The sequence below is a fragment of the Rhagoletis zephyria genome, unplaced genomic scaffold (assembly GCF_001687245.7).
Source record: "Rhagoletis zephyria isolate East Lansing unplaced genomic scaffold, Rhagoletis_zephyria_1.1 Rzeph_scaffold_00846, whole genome shotgun sequence".
In the NCBI taxonomy this organism is placed as follows: domain Eukaryota; kingdom Metazoa; phylum Arthropoda; class Insecta; order Diptera; family Tephritidae; genus Rhagoletis; species Rhagoletis zephyria.
This window is the reverse complement of record NW_016157930.1, coordinates 99,720-115,657: the sequence shown is the minus strand read 5'-3', so window position 1 is coordinate 115,657 and position 15,938 is coordinate 99,720. Positions and strand designations below refer to the sequence as shown.

The following is a 15,938-nucleotide window of genomic DNA, read 5'->3' as shown; positions in this document are numbered from 1 at the left end:
AAAAAAAAAAGCACCCTAATACATACATACATATGTAAACGAATATGTGCTTTCTTTTTTTATTAAATAAAAAGTGCATTGTTTTTCATTATAATTGTATACATGTAATTAATAAAAACGCATATTTTGAAACTGTAGTTTTTTTATGTAAAAACATAAATACATGCATATATAAGAGCAGGCAAAATCGCAGATGCTAAGCCAAAAACAAGACAAAAAAGGAAACATATCACACTTCAATTAGGTAATCAGGCCATAAGCACATCTGCGCTTTTGTTTTTAACCGACTTCCAAAAAAAAGGAGGAGGTTATCAGTTCGTCGGATTTTTTTTTTTTTTTTTTTTTATGTATGTTACCGCATAACTTTGCACCAGGTCAACCGATTTCAATAATTCTTTTTGCAACGGAAAGGTAGTGTCTCAGAGGTGGTCCCATACTTAGTTTAGATCCGATCATTGGATCATGAAATATATAGATATATAGATATTTTTTTTAAGTCGGTTTTTTTTTTTGCTAAAAATTACTTGTTGTAAAACACTTCAGCATAGGAAGTGCGCGCTCACACATGTACATGTGTATGCAGTGGCGGCGCCGATGGGGGCGAGGACTATTTGTAAAATAATTTATTCGTATTGATAACATCACTTTTATTTTCATCGCTCTGAGAATTGAAGTGCTGCGAAAAATGTATCACTCACATTATATGGGAGTTTCCTGAAAAATGTCAACCAAAAGCAAAAAAATAAAATTACAACCAGGTAAAAGTTTTTGAGGCCGTTATATTGGCGAATTTTTCAATTATCTCCTGCTAAAATTTGAAGCGAATTGGTTCACAGGGTCTTAAAAAATTAAAATTTTTTCGACTTCCATCTATAACTTTTTTGTGTTGAGTAATTATAACTTCCGAAACTCATCTACTATTTTGCTATATAAGTAAAAGGAAAATAATAACCTATGTAAACTTCCTTGCGACAAAATTGCGATATTGCCATAGTATTTGAGCTGGCAATCATTGCAAAGTCAAAATCGCAAAACACATGTTGTTTTATTGTATTCGAATACTTCAAGAAAAAGTATATCTCCTTTTTGGTTGTTGTTGTTTCCGACAGGGTGGGTGTATGATGCACAACGCCGAAACCGGTTTGTCTCCAAACCAAATTTGACAAGGGATGACGGAAATTCGTTCCAAAATACATCAAAAAGTATATCAGTTAAGGCTGCTTCGAAATATAATTGTAACAATTTTTTCTTTTTCTCTAACGCGCGGCATTTGTTAAAAATGAGTTATGATAGGTCGTTCATACATATATGTTCTTTCATGTAAAGATACACTCAGGTGTGTTTCAAATATTGGATTCATCAAATAATAAAAACACAGCTGAGAGGGCTAAGAGGTGGAAACAAAACCTAAAGAATGAGCATTCAAAAAGAGAATATATTTACAGAAAAAACATTTAAAAAGTCTTTCTTGCGGAATAATAAGTTGATAGAGATGTATGTAGGTATAATTTAGAGAAGAATAAAACAAGGAAATCATTTTGTTAAGCCCTTAAAAAAGTAGAGCAGGAAATACCCAGATCATTTTAAAATGCTTGCAAATTTCAGAAAAAAATCATGGCTGACGAATTGAGATAATTATTTTGCCTTCTAATGTTTTTATCATGGGTGCAAATGTATTTTTTTTGCCCTTTTTTACCTTCCTTTTATTAACTCGGGATGTAAGTATGTAATATTGATGCGCCTAAAAGATGCAGCGATTTCTATTCTCAAGTTACATGCCTGATGACAGTACGAATTGCAATTATAATAAGGAGGTTTTAGTTTTTTAAACTATAATTTTATTAATATCAAAGTATAAGTTTCTGGATATTTTTTTACTGGAGAATACTAAAACAGAGCAATGGTATCGAAGGGAAATGTTCTCTCGCTACTACATATGTACATTAGACTGCATCACAAAAAAAAATTGCCGTTTTTCCGCCGGAATTACAAAATTTATTATATTTTAAGACGTCCACCAAAATATTTCGGTAAAATATTAAGATTTAAGCGAGCTGGACCGATTTGGAAGTACCTCCAAAAAACGGAGTTTTTTGTGAATAAAAATAGTTTTTTAAAGAACTTTTTGAAAAAAGTCCCCTCAGATGACAAAACAGATTGGGGTTGAAAAATCTGCATAAAAATATTTAAAAATCCTTTCAACGGAATCGTGATAATGAGATTTTTGATGCTTTTTCTTACTTTTTTCAAAGATTGATTTACGAAAAACTTAAATAACTGTGCAAAAACTATTCTGATTTAGACTTATGGGATCTCGGTAGAAAGGTATTTTCCCACCATTTTCATTTATGTGCAAAAAAAGGTCATTAGTGTCTCAATATTTTTTTTACAAATACCAACACATCTTAATTCTTCTTTGAATGATGTTCGTTCATCCTACCTTTCTGTTTCATTCTTTGAATGAGCTTACTAGCAAAGAAATAGAAAGGGTGAGAAAATACCTTTCCAATGATACCTCACAAGTCTAAATCGGAAGAGTTTAGGTTCAGTTATTTAAGTTTTTCTTATACCAATCTTTGAAAAAAGTAAAAAACAGCATCAAAAATCTCATTACTACGATTCCGTTCAAATTTTTTTCATATTTTTTTTAAATATTTTTATGCACATTTTTTAAGCTTAAACCGTTTTGTAATTTAAGGGGATTTTTTTAAAAAACATCTTTAAGAAACAATTTTTATTCATAAAAAACCATGATTCAATAATTAAAGGTTTGCTCGTTATTGACATTAGACTTTTGACACTCCTTTGCTCACACTTGCTCACACACACGAACCCACACACAATGCTTTGCTAAGGGAGCCGATTTTGTCAAGAGGGAGCGAGAAAACTGCTTTTTGAGCAAACCTTTTATTATTGAATCATGATAAAAAACTACATTTTTGGAGGTATTTTCAAATCGGTCCAGCTCGCTTAAATCTTAATATTTTTCCGAAATATTTTGGTGCACGTCTTAAAATATAATAGATTTTATAACTCCAAGGGAAAAGAGAGGCAGTCTAATGTACTTTTATCTATTTTTAGGTACAATTTTTTCATAGACACCACTTTAAAATTTAATTTTCCGTCCCTGTTGCTTACAAACATAACAACTAAACTGTCCCGAACTAAAATCGATTAAGAGATAGGGGACTCTGGTTAAAAGAGAAATGAAATTAACACAAAAAGTGTGCAAATGCATTTAAAGACATTAAAATCAAGTGGTCTTCAGCAGTTGTGAGGGTGTTCGACTTTACCTTAAAACTCCAATTAAAAGGGTTATCGATTTTTTTTTATCTACGCAGTCCTTTTGACGACTCTTACAGCTGAGCTCCATATAAGAAGAATAATTTTACATGTGGAAAATTCTATATTTTTGGTGCATAAATGTTTTTTTTTTATATGAAATCGAACATTTGAATTTTCGTATTATAAATTAATCTTATAATCTATGTTTTTTAAAAATTGAACTTTTGAACATGTAAATATATCCACTTATAATTTAATTATTGTGAACTTGCCTTTTAATCTAGTTATTATTATTGTCCTGAAAAGATCGAGTTGAGCGCACAGTAAATCACTGCATTAAATTATCATCGAGTCATCAGTGTCGAAGTCAAAAAGTCACCCCACTGCAAGTCAGAAGCCTTTTTATCTGCCACCATTGCCGTTGTTGCTCTTATTAGCGTTCAGTGTAAGTGCGGACGATTTCGTTATTTTAAAAATTTGCGTCCACAAACGGGTGTTTGTTTTGTGTAAACTATCTGAGTGTTTATCCGCCGATATATACGTCGGCGGCGAAGTCACTTTGTAGCAGTATCCGGCGAGCTTCACATCCACATTTAGCAGTAAGATCAGTGCTGGAGAGGGCTACGTCATTACCAGTAATCGCGGTGTAATTGTGTGGTAAACACAAAGCAAACGATTTCTTATCTCTTCGGCCTTGCAGAAAAGCATCGAAAATTAATAAATTAACAACTATGGCACCTGTGCGGGGGGACGGCATGAGAGGCCTGGCGGTTTTTATATCGGATATAAGAAACTGTAAGTATGCTATAATTAATAATTAAATATTTTTATATATCTGTGGAAATAAGGAATAACAGCTAAGTCAACTTTAGTATAATGTAATCACCATTCGCAGTGTATGTATGCTGCTGAATGACTGCAAAAGCCATTTAATTGCTAGACATTGGCAAATTAATTTGAAGGAGATAATTTGGATCCCAGCAACCCTTCCACAATATTCCCATCAAGTCTTATCAGTAAATTGCTTTTAGTTCGGACAATAAAGTGAATGGCTCATTACAGTAAAGTCAGCCCTCCGAGTTTAGCTGGTATTCTTTATTGACACGATATATGTATATAAGTACGTATGAACCAGTATATATGGATAAGTTAGCCTCACTGTTCGGCCACTAGTCACTGCCGCTTGTTGCTGATTGTACACGTATGTATGTATGTACATACATAAGGGTGTCCCAGAACATAAGGAGAGATTTTTATTCTAAGATATTTTGATATGAAAAGCCAATAAATTTGTTCGCTTTGATCTGAAGACAAGACATTTGCTGCAAGAGTGTCATAATCTAAACTAATACAAAATCGTGTTAAGTATGCAGAAATGCCTCTACCTGTTCTTCTGTTTCATGTAAAAATTTCATAGCTGTAGCCTATTTTATAAAAATCATGCATTTTCTTGTGATAGTCGTTGAGCGGTACTTATTTTATTTGTGTGGTTCTTCAAATGAAGATTCCTAAGTTTTAGAACAACGTGCCACTTAACATTTCTAAAAAATCATAACTTTTTACTTAATAAAGATTTTTCGTTTAGCACCAGGCGCGCATGCAGAAATAAATTTCGAGGGATGTTTTGACTTTATTATTATATATTTTTTTATTTACCTAAAGAATAAGGTTCGACCTTCTTTTATTATTTGCCAAGGGTATATGTATTAACTTTGTTCGCATAACGGTGCTTGTAACAGCTAAAACGAATCGAGATAGATATAGACAAATGTATACATCAATTCTCAGAATGAAAAGAGAAATCGATTAAGTCATGTCTGTCTGTCCGTCCGTCCGTCCGTCTGTCCATGCACACGATAACTCGAGCAAAAATTGAGATATCTCAACGAAATTTGGTACGTAGGTTGCCCTTTATCCAAGGTAGGTTGGTATTAAAAATGGGTGAAATCGGACAGTAACCACGCCCACTTTCCATATAAAGGTATTTTCTAAAAATGCAAAAACTACGATATTTCAGTAAATATTAGATGCAAGTAGTTGAAAATTCGTACGTGAAGTGGAATTGTGGTAAAAAATAATATTATTATGAAATTTTTAGAAAATGGGCGTGACCCCGCCCACTTATGATGAAATGCTGTATCTCGGTAGGCGTTTCACCAATCCTTATCAAACTCCGTACGAGCCTTGGGTAGGGTCTGCTGTAGCTAATTCACTTAAAATCGATGACTGCAATAGAAGAAAACTAGAATATTATAAATTTTTGGACAATGGGCGTGGCACCGCCACTTATGACCACAAATGTGTATCTCGGTAACCGATTTATCAATTTCTACCGAACTCGGTGCACTTAATAACCTTGGTACGGAAAAGCAATTTGTTGAAAATTATACAAATCGGACTAAAATTAAACCCGCTTCCCGAATAACGGTGAATTTCAGAAATACGAAAACTCCGATATTTCAATAACTGAGGACGCTAATTTACTCCAAGTTAATAGTTACAACAATCCCCTAACAATAAATAAAACTGCTATAGACTTTGAGGAGTTGGACCTGGCACCGCCCACTTTGTGACTACAAAGGTGTATTCCGGTAACCATTTTACCGATTTGTGCCTAACTTGGTTCAATTATATCATTAAGTCTAACTGCATATTATCGAAAACGTTTGAAATCGAGTAAACACCACCCCTACTTACCATGCAAAGGTAGTTCAGAGAAAGTTGAAACGACGATATTTGATACCTCCGCGGGGTTTCGCCCGAACTTATACTTTACGTGTTTTGTAATAAAATTGTTTTTATAATTAAATTTCTTTTTAATTAATAAAAAAAATTCATTTTACATTTTTTTGTTTAATACTTTTGGTTGTTTTTAAAAGAGAAATATATGTTTTTTTATAATAAAAAAAAAAAAATTAAAAGGCGAACAGCATAATGTTAAGCATATCTTTCAGTTAGTCTTTCGAAATACAGTAAAGAGCTTTTAAGATAGTTGCCAGAATAGACTTTTGTCTTTCGAAAGACTGTGGTGAGGTGAAAGGCAGTTTCCAGAAGAAAAATTTAAAACTACTCCTCTACTCCGCTTGACTTCAAATCTATTCAGTTTTTTCACTCATGTTCTGCCCTTCTTGGGCCCGTTTTTTCAGTGTTCACCCCCGGGTTTCAAAACAAAGTTAAGCAAAATCTCACTGATAGAAAGAAACTGGTTAATAAAAATTTGTCAACAAGGTAACTTCGTTATTTTTTGATACATATATGGATGTAGAACTTGGTGGATGCACAACTTCGTTTAAGTTGTTAAAAATTATATGTAAAAAGAAATTTATATAAACTAGAAAAGGTTTAGGTCCTATTGCTTTTTAAAAAGGGTCTATTATATATATTCTACTTAATAGAAAATACTACAAATTTCCTAAATATGTAACATATTATCCTTACATTGAATCATGTTCTTATTTTTGCGTGAATAGAAAATATTTAAGTCATACAATTAATGTCGATGCTGTTTTATAGACCTCAAACCGGAGTGTAGATAGCAATAATTAGCGATGAGGTTAAGTTCGATTTGAGATGGTTAACTTTTTCGTTGGAACATGGTATTAAATTATTAAACTAAGGTTAAGTTATTTTAACTTGTCGATAAGTACTGTTGCTGTTGTACTGTGATGAGGTTAAGTTCGATTTGAGATGGTTAACTTTTTCGTTGGAACATGGTATTAAATTATTAAACTAAGGTTAAGTTATTTTAACTTGTCGATAAGTACTGTTGCCACACCGCTTCCAGTAGTATCATTATCAGGAACAAAGCATAAAAAATCTTCCCCAGTTTCTGCTCATTTTCAAAATAATCGACATACCGAATAGAAATTGAAAATTGCTTAATGCCACACTAAGAAAAAAGTAACATGGTTTTTTCAAACAGCGAAATTTTTGGTTTTTCTATGTTAGCGATTCGAAGTTTTTGAACAGAAAAAGTATTTTTTAAACAAACTTAGGGCCAATTTCAAATTAATTTTAAACGGCACTTAAGTGTAATTTTGGAGATGGGCAAAATACGTGATTTTCTACGTGACACGTCGTGTCACGCTTTTTTCACGCGTGAGCGGCTTTCAGTGAAGAATCACGTAATATCCGTGATCGTGCGTGACTGAAATTTTTGCGTGCGTGAGTTAGATTTTCGTCAATCACGTGATTTTGACATATGTATGTACAGTGGTGGTCAAAAATGGATGAATGGTGTTCAGTTTTTAATATTTACAATGTTTTTCAAGATATAATTTTTTTGATTTTTTTTTATAAAAACATGGTTCATGCTTAAACAAAAACTATATAAATCACACTTTCGAACTTTATACAGAACTTAGAAAAATTCCAAATTTTTGTATCTATATTTCGAGCTTTACCAGAATTTTTAGAAATTTTTTGGGTATGCAGTTAACAAGCTTATAAAATTCTAGTAAAATGAGTGCAAGTTTTGAGCGGCTATCAAATCGCATTGATTTTAAAATTTTTTTTTTTGCTGACGGCTTTTGTTTTTTTCCATATAAACATGAATTTCTTGTGGGAGAATATGAATGGATATACTTCAAAAAAGCTTGTAGCCTATTTTAAACATACTGAACTCAATATCAAACTGTCAAAGTATTTAAAGCAACATGTTAAAACACGGTGGAACTCCTTATTTAAAATGCTGTCCAGCATTCACGAAATGCGGCAAGCAGTTCAACAATTATTATTAGAAATAAATGAGCTTCATAAACTATCTAGAGTAAATTCAAATTTATTGGAAAAATTGGTAGAATTTCTGGCGCCTTCCAACCATCCATGAGCACGTTCTGTGGTACAAAAAACTACAAAAGCATTGTTAGGCGAATGCATCTGATTCTGAAATCATTATCGATTTGAAAAAAAAGGATCAGTCCAGCGCCTTCGTCTTGACCTGCAGGCTGTGTCGGAGTCACAGCCGCTAAACTTAAACGTAGAATACGTGATATTATTAAGATCACATTCAAGTTAAAAACGATACATGAAATATTCGTTTTGGTTGTATTGAATTGAATTTAATAAATCAATTTTTAATTAGCAATAGAGAAGCAGATCTACATTAACTTCAGTCATATGTACCATCAGCTCATAAGTAGATATATGCTAATTCGATTCATATTTATTTCCTTTCATACTGCAGAAATTTGTATTACTTTTTACATTAGCCTACGTCCCCGTATTAGTATTCTTCTTCGAGTTCATGCTCGTCATCGCATTATCTTCGCCTTTGGATTTGTGCATAAGTTATATGTATATTTCATGTTCCCGATGAATAAAGTTAAATTTGATTTTTTAAATATGTGAACGCTCCTAAATACAGTTCAGAAATAAAGCCTTTTTAAATCCATTTAATTTGATACCCATATTTCAATAATTGCTTTAATTTATTAAATAATTTGAGTATACGTTTTTACCAGGTGGTAACCCCCTTTAATATTCTAAATATTTAAACTAAGAATATCTTCCCACCTTCGTTTCACGTAATATTTTAATATTTCATTTAACTCATGCATACTTTAATTTAATTTCTAATTTTGAAACAGGTGGCAACCCTATTAAAAATATTTTCAATTCACAACCTCTTTCGTCTGACATCCATATCAGGATATACATTTAAATTTTCTGCCTTTACTTAAGTCGAACTTGCTTTTTGAAACATGTGGCAACCCTCCTACGTATGTATAATTAAGAAATAAAGCCTTGTCAAAACCATTTCGATCGATAGTCATAGTGTAATAATTGATTTAACTAAAAAATAATTTGAATTTAATTTTTTTATCAGGTGGGAACTCTTTTTGAAAATGTAAGGAGCTATTGAACATCCACAGGCCAAGCCTTTTAATTTGATACCTCATTTTGTAAAATCTAACGAACGGTACAGATCTGATATGACGAAAAAGTTTTTGCGTATTATTCGGTGAGCAAATCCAATTTTTGGCAGCCAATATCAGTTACGCGGTTTTGCAGAATGACGATACGCGGTTTTGTACTTTAAACGACGATATGTGCATACATAGATTACTAAACAGATCCACATTAACTGCAATCAACATACATACGCTGCGATTAGTTTATAAATATTGCGCCATCTGTTACTCAAAAGCCGAAATACTTACACACACATACCTTTTGTCTCCTTCTCTCACTTCCAACGCATGCACGTGTTTGCAAAATGATGACGAAGTGATTTTGTATGGAAAAGCATTTATGCCCATTAGGGCGGGTCAATTTTTTTTTTCGGCATCGTTCCTAGCAGATTCGGATTCTACATAAAATTCTAAGAAAAAAAGCCCTTTAGACCATAGCTCTAAAATCAATTTCGAGCCTGCGCAATTTTAAAAGAAATTATTTTTAATTAATACTAAGTTCATAATCAGATTAATATTTACTAAAGTGTTAGGAATGTTTTTTTTTGTAATAAAGAATTGTGCTCGGGAGTTTTGTGATATGAAAAATTCATTTCTGATATCTATTTTTTATTTAAAGAACCGCAAGATGGCGCTTCAAAGCAAATCTACTATATATTTGTGGAAGTATGTATGTATGTATATACCAGGTTGCAGCCTGAACGGATGTATAAAATCGAATAAAAGTATTGCCTGACCCCTGGACCTATAATAGGGTAAACAAATTGAAACTCGCCAAAGGGGGAGTGGGGGGATGAGGGATACCCCATAGTGAAAATTTTTAATCAGCTCTAACTTCGGAATTATAGTCACATGAACTCGAAATTTGAAATGCACGGATATCTATGTTAGGTGCTTATGGAAAGATATATGTATATAAATGAGTTTGTAAAAAGGGGCGTGGCACATCTTATAGGTGTGGAATCTTTTATCAGCTATAACAGCAGGCAGTATTAGTGATCTCATTGTATTGGATTTTGAAGATTTGTTATAATTGATCAAAGTTAAATTCAAATAAATTATAGATGATATGAAGTTCACCGGGTCATCTTCTAGTCTTTAATATATACTCAGTTAATATACGGATTAATATTTACTAAAGTGTTACGAACGTTATTTTTTTAATACAATAAGAAAAAAATAACTATAATTTAAAGGAATGACACACAATGGCTAGAGTCGTCGCATGTGTGTATTCTTTCATATACATATATATGGGCCGTTCTTACGGTTAATATATTTTTCATCCACTCGCTTATTCCTTACCGAAAATTTTAAATAAAAATTTAACAAGTTTTAACCGCTGATACAGTACAGGTAGCAGTTTAAAATGGGTAACTGGGTAAACTTTATAAAGAAAACATATTCTCTGGCTAAATTAATAAGCCTGCCCGGATAACATAAAATCCCAAGCTTGATAAACATTTGGTGTTATAAGAGTTTTATAAAGCTCTACTTGTAATTAGGAAAAATGCCGAAAAAAATGATAAAATTGATTGATTGATTGATTGATTGATAAAAATAGAGAGTGAGTTATGGCTATGACAATAGAAACTAGAAAAAAGATACCTCGTGTTGAAAGAAAAAAGGATCTAAAGCCAAAAAAAAATATAAATACATTGTTAATCATAAAAAAATGTATGATTCGAAAAATAATTTTGAAATATTGTAATTTTTTTTTTTGGTTTTTTAAAGTTAAGGATAAATAAACCCTTAAACTTACAGTAACGAACAAAAGTATTGGCACAGTAAATTTTACTCAATTTAGGCAAAGTATTTTTTAGAAAAATTCCAAGTATGCAGTTTAATAATCCATTAAATTTTGGTTTATCAAAGTGCAGGTTTGAAGCTGCTTGAAAATCTGAATATAAAATTGCAAATTAGTATGCAGATTTATTGAATTTTCCTGAGTTTTTCACAAAGTTTACACATTTGATTTTTATGTGTTTTAGTGTAGTATGAACTATGTTTTTATAAAAAATTATCGGAAATAAATTAAAAATTTTGCATATATGTAATGCGAAAATTTACTGTGCCAAAACTTTTGTTCGACACTGTACATATAAAAAAATACATACAGTAACTTCTCCCGTTACAATAGTAAAAAATATGTAATTTGCTTTGTAGTGCAATCTTGCGGTTCTTTAAATAAAAAATAGATATCAGAAATTAATTTTTCGTATCAATAAGCTCCCAAGCACAGGTTTGTATTAAAAAAAATATATCCGTAACTCTTTATTAATCTGCATATTTTATCAATTCGTCGGAATATGTTTTTATGTATGTTACCGCGTAACTTTGGACTACGTTATCCGTTTTCTATAATTCATTTTGAAAGGAAAGGTGGTTCCTCAGAGGTAGTCTCCTACTAATTGAGTGTAGATCCGATAATTGGGTCATGAAGAAAATAACGGTACTTTTAAATTTGTATATGAGAATTGAAGTCGGTTTTGTTTTTTTGTTTAAATTTTACTCCAGTGTCCACAGCTTCTATAAAAGAGTCGTAGGCCATATTTTTTTGTTAGTTCAATTGTGGAACATTTGTATGAACTGCTTCGGCTAATACTTCGGCTTTTGTTCTCTTTTTATATCGAGGCTGAGTGCATTGTTCGATGGGGTGATATCATTGCCAAACATGATAGTACTTTGTTTGCCATCAATAAACACTATCTTGACGGGTTACAGTATTCCACATTGATGCGAGCCTCAAAAGTTTTGAACAATATTTGCGAGTATGGCTTTTAGTTTTTACCGCTCAGGTAGGTGGCAGGCCTATAGAGAATATTCCTTAATCAATAATTTTTCAAATACTTTTCGCTCGACACCTATATTATAATACATACTTTATCTTATTAACTTAATTGAATTAAATTTTCGAAATTGGTGGCAACTCGACTCAAAAATATTTTCAGTAGTAAGCCTTCTTAAACCCTTTTAATTTGATACCCATATTGCAATATTTAATTTATCTTATCAATTTTATTTAACTAAATTTTGAAGCAGGTGGCAACCCCAAAAATATTTTTGCCTGTAAGCCTTCATAACCTCTTTCTTTTGACACCCATATTGCAATATCTAATTTATGTAATTAATTTATTTATATTGGGATTTTTAAATAGGTGGCAACTCTCTATTTTTTCTGGTTTTAATAATCCGGATATTATAAAAAACAAACCAAAAAAATAAAAATATTCAAATCGGCCAAGCTGTTTTCAAGTCTTAGCGAGGCTAACGGACAGCAATCCAATTTTATATATAAGATATCTTCTTTTAAAAATGCGCAGGCTCGAAATTGACTTTAGAGCTATGGAATTTTTTTCTTAGAATTTTATGAAGAATCCGAATATGCTAGGAACAATGTCGAAAAAAATCGATCCATACAAATTGACCCGCCCTAATGCCCATATATTTGAATAAAATAAACATACTTAGGGCCAGTTTTTCAGTGCATGGCCGTGGTTTGAACTCAGTTTAAACGCCCAAACTGGCTGGTTTACTAAGATCAGCCAATCAAATGTCAACCAGCTGTTCAATTTAAACTCAGTTTACTTAAACTAAGTTTAAGCTGGCACTGAAAAACTGGGCCTTAGAAGATATCAACCAATACTTCCCATATACCAAACACCTAAATTTTTGACTAAAGAAAACAAAAAAAATCATTCGAGCGGTTTTCGAGCATTTTGAATTTGAATTTATTTATCAACAAAGAGTTACATTAGTACAATAAGAATTGTGTTCTTTTTTAGTACAACAAAATTTGGTACGCATAATTAGGACATAGGAAATATTGGTGATTACACAGGACAAAACAAAATAAATAAATAAATAGGTAAATAATAAATAATACATAATACATAATTCTTAATTCTAAACTAAACTAATTTAAATTCTGATGGCCTGCTTGGGTTTTTAGAGAAGTGCGAATATATGAGAGTTTTATAGTTGCTTTTATTTAACTTGCCTCTTAGTGCAGTCGGAATGGAATTCCAACTTCTAATAGTATTTATGAAAAACAGTCTAGTCGATGTTGCGAAATTGAAATCGGGTACAATAAGATCCCTGGTGCGCTCAGATTTTGGGAATATCAGCTTGTCATAAAGATAAGAAGGCGACTTGGTAATGATTAGGCGGTAAAGAAATATACAGCTCCGGGCCGTTTGGTAATCATGTATTTCACATCCCAGCAAACTCGTTCTCCACTTCGAAATGTGGTCAAATTTTCTTAGGCCGTAAACGTACCGAGTGACATGATTGGATAGCACAGATAACTTATGAGCTGAAACAGAGTCCAATTTATTGTAAACCAGCTCAGAATAGGTCATTAATGGTATTATCAATTGTAGTGCAAGCCTACGCCTAGTAGTAATGGGCGTAAATATTGCACTTTGGTGTAGACTTCTGAGAGTACCATAAACTTTACTAACAACCGAATTTATATGATCAGTGCAGTTCAAAGACGAGTTAATTATAAAGCCCAAATTAGTGATTTTACTTACAAATTGTAATGGTTTATTACCAATAACTAAATGAGGTATGGCAGTAGTATTAAGCCTCTTCTTTGCAATTGGTAATACATATGACTTATTAGAGTTCAGGAGAAGATTATTATCCTTAGACCATTGCTCAATGGCATCCAGGTCACAATTAAGTTGGCTTACTAATACATCAATCACATCACATCATCACATTGGTAATAAAAAAAAAAATTTGATAATTTTTTCAAAAAAATTTTGCCTTAAAACGCTCAATATTTGCTGAATTTATATAAAATTTGTACACGATAATATTTCCATTGCTCCAAAGAACCTATATCCCGAAAATGAAAGTTATATCTGCAAATCATAAGTTGCTAGAGCACTTTAAAGGCTCAAAATTGACCCCAAAATAAGTCAATATTTACCGCTGTTTCTACGACAGACACCGAATCGGTTACATACATAAATGTAGCTGTCGATAGGTTTGGAATTTTGTCTTTGAAACGGCACACGTTTCTTTGAAATTGCTTCACTAGTTCTCGTACAATAAGAGCTTTTGTGAAGCTCTAAAAATTACAACTACAACATTTGAGCACAGCCTCCATATCGAAACGTAAGACGTATTTCACGTCAAAGCTGTTGCTTTAAATAAAAGATTTCAAAAAGCCAAAATTCCAAAGAACCAAGTTCAGTGTAATTTCTGGGATTGTTTTTAAATCCTCTGTTTAAAAAGTTACAGTTTTTATCTGCAGAACAGCGCGAACATATAATAGGGACAGTAAAGGAAATGCTTAAAGATAACTTAGGTAGAAATGTACTTGAAGAAAAGAGCGCTCACCCTCAGCACGATTTCCGAATTCTGCATTCCTTCTACCTCGAAAAGGGCAAAAACCCGTGCAACTTTTGACAAATTTAAAGATGCAACAAATGATTTTGCAGAAACAGTTTTTGAAAAAATTAATACGAAAATACAGATTTATTTGAAAAAAGCGGAAAACAAAAGTTGTGACGATGTTTTAAAATTTTGGGAGAAAGCGAAAGGTTTACCACTTCTTAGAAGTCTTTCAAGGCAAATTTTAAACATACCAGTTAGCTCAGCAACTAGTGAAAGAGTTTTTTTTTGTCCGGCAGAATTCTGGAAGAAAGACGTACACGACTGCTTGTTGAAAAGCTCGACAAAATATTATTTTTAAACAAAAATATGAGCTACTGTCATTTTAAAATTACATACGTTAAATGAATATTGATACCAATTCTTTTTATACTCGTATTAGATACATAAGTATATCTGAAATTTGGTAAAATAATAATATTGGCCCGTAGTCATAGTCAAAATAAAGTCGACTTTAAAGTTAGTTGCAGCTTTTCGACGTAATTTTCAATGGGATATCTGTCAAAAAAGCTGCAACTAACTTTAAAGTCGACTTTATTTTGACTATGACTACGGGCCAGTGCCTCCAGCCCTTGCTAGGCGTTTGGCCACGCTTTTGTAATAATACTTGTGTGATAAAAGCCTATTTATATGAAATGCTATTTATATAAAGTTTCAATTTGAAAAAAATGTCCGCGAGAAACCGTGCGTGGGCGTGCGTGATTGAAAAAATAGGCGTCTTGAGCGTGCGTGAACGTGATTGAAGAAAATATAGCAGGACGTGAGTGTGCGTGATTTACAAAGCCATCAACGTGAGCGTGCGTGAATGTGAGCCAAAATTACTCATGCGCCCATCTCTAATTTAAATGCCATTCAACTTTCGTTGGGTTTCAGTTCAGCTTTACTTAAATATGCCAAGCAAGTGGCAACACTATTGCTTGCTCATTCCCACGACAGCCGGTTCTACGTACCGGAATGACTCGGGTTTTACCCGACCAAGGGCTGTTGTTTCGGCGATCTAACCCCGTTTAGGTCGGCGAAGTATCTCAGAAGTTGTTCGTCCATAGGGCTACATTCACTACGTATTCCTCTACTCAGGGCTGGCATCGAGTCAAACCCAGGGCCAGAAACCTACACCTGCTGTGTATGCCGGAGACGACTACACCACAACTCCACCTCAGTCAAGTGTAATGCCTGCGAGGGGTGGAGTCACCTCAGAGTCTGCTCGGGACTACGGACATATCGACAGTGGACCACGTCGTACGTGGCCCCCTGTTGCTCAAACAGAGCAGCCTCCACGGGTAACCTTAGTCCACCCGAGCAGCCTCACACAGTCACCACAACACAACAACATAA

The 15,938-nt window shown here is 33.0% G+C and overlaps 1 protein-coding gene across 2 annotated transcripts in view; it reads left to right on the top strand.

Annotated features, from left to right (window-relative positions):
- Positions 1 to 3,152: 3,152 nt before the first annotated feature.
- The window catches only part of AP-2alpha (adaptor protein complex 2, subunit alpha), a 73,856-nt gene continuing 61,070 nt past the window's right edge, over positions 3,153 to 15,938 (top strand). Inside the window, exon 1 of one of the 2 annotated variants that reach the window (XM_017614527.1) lies at positions 3,153 to 4,080. In XM_017614527.1, the coding sequence (XP_017470016.1) occupies positions 4,017 to 4,080 (64 nt within the window). In that variant the 5' untranslated portion in view covers positions 3,153 to 4,016. The remainder of the gene's footprint in view (positions 4,081 to 15,938) is intronic. The other variant, XM_017614526.1, reaches the window with a different exon arrangement.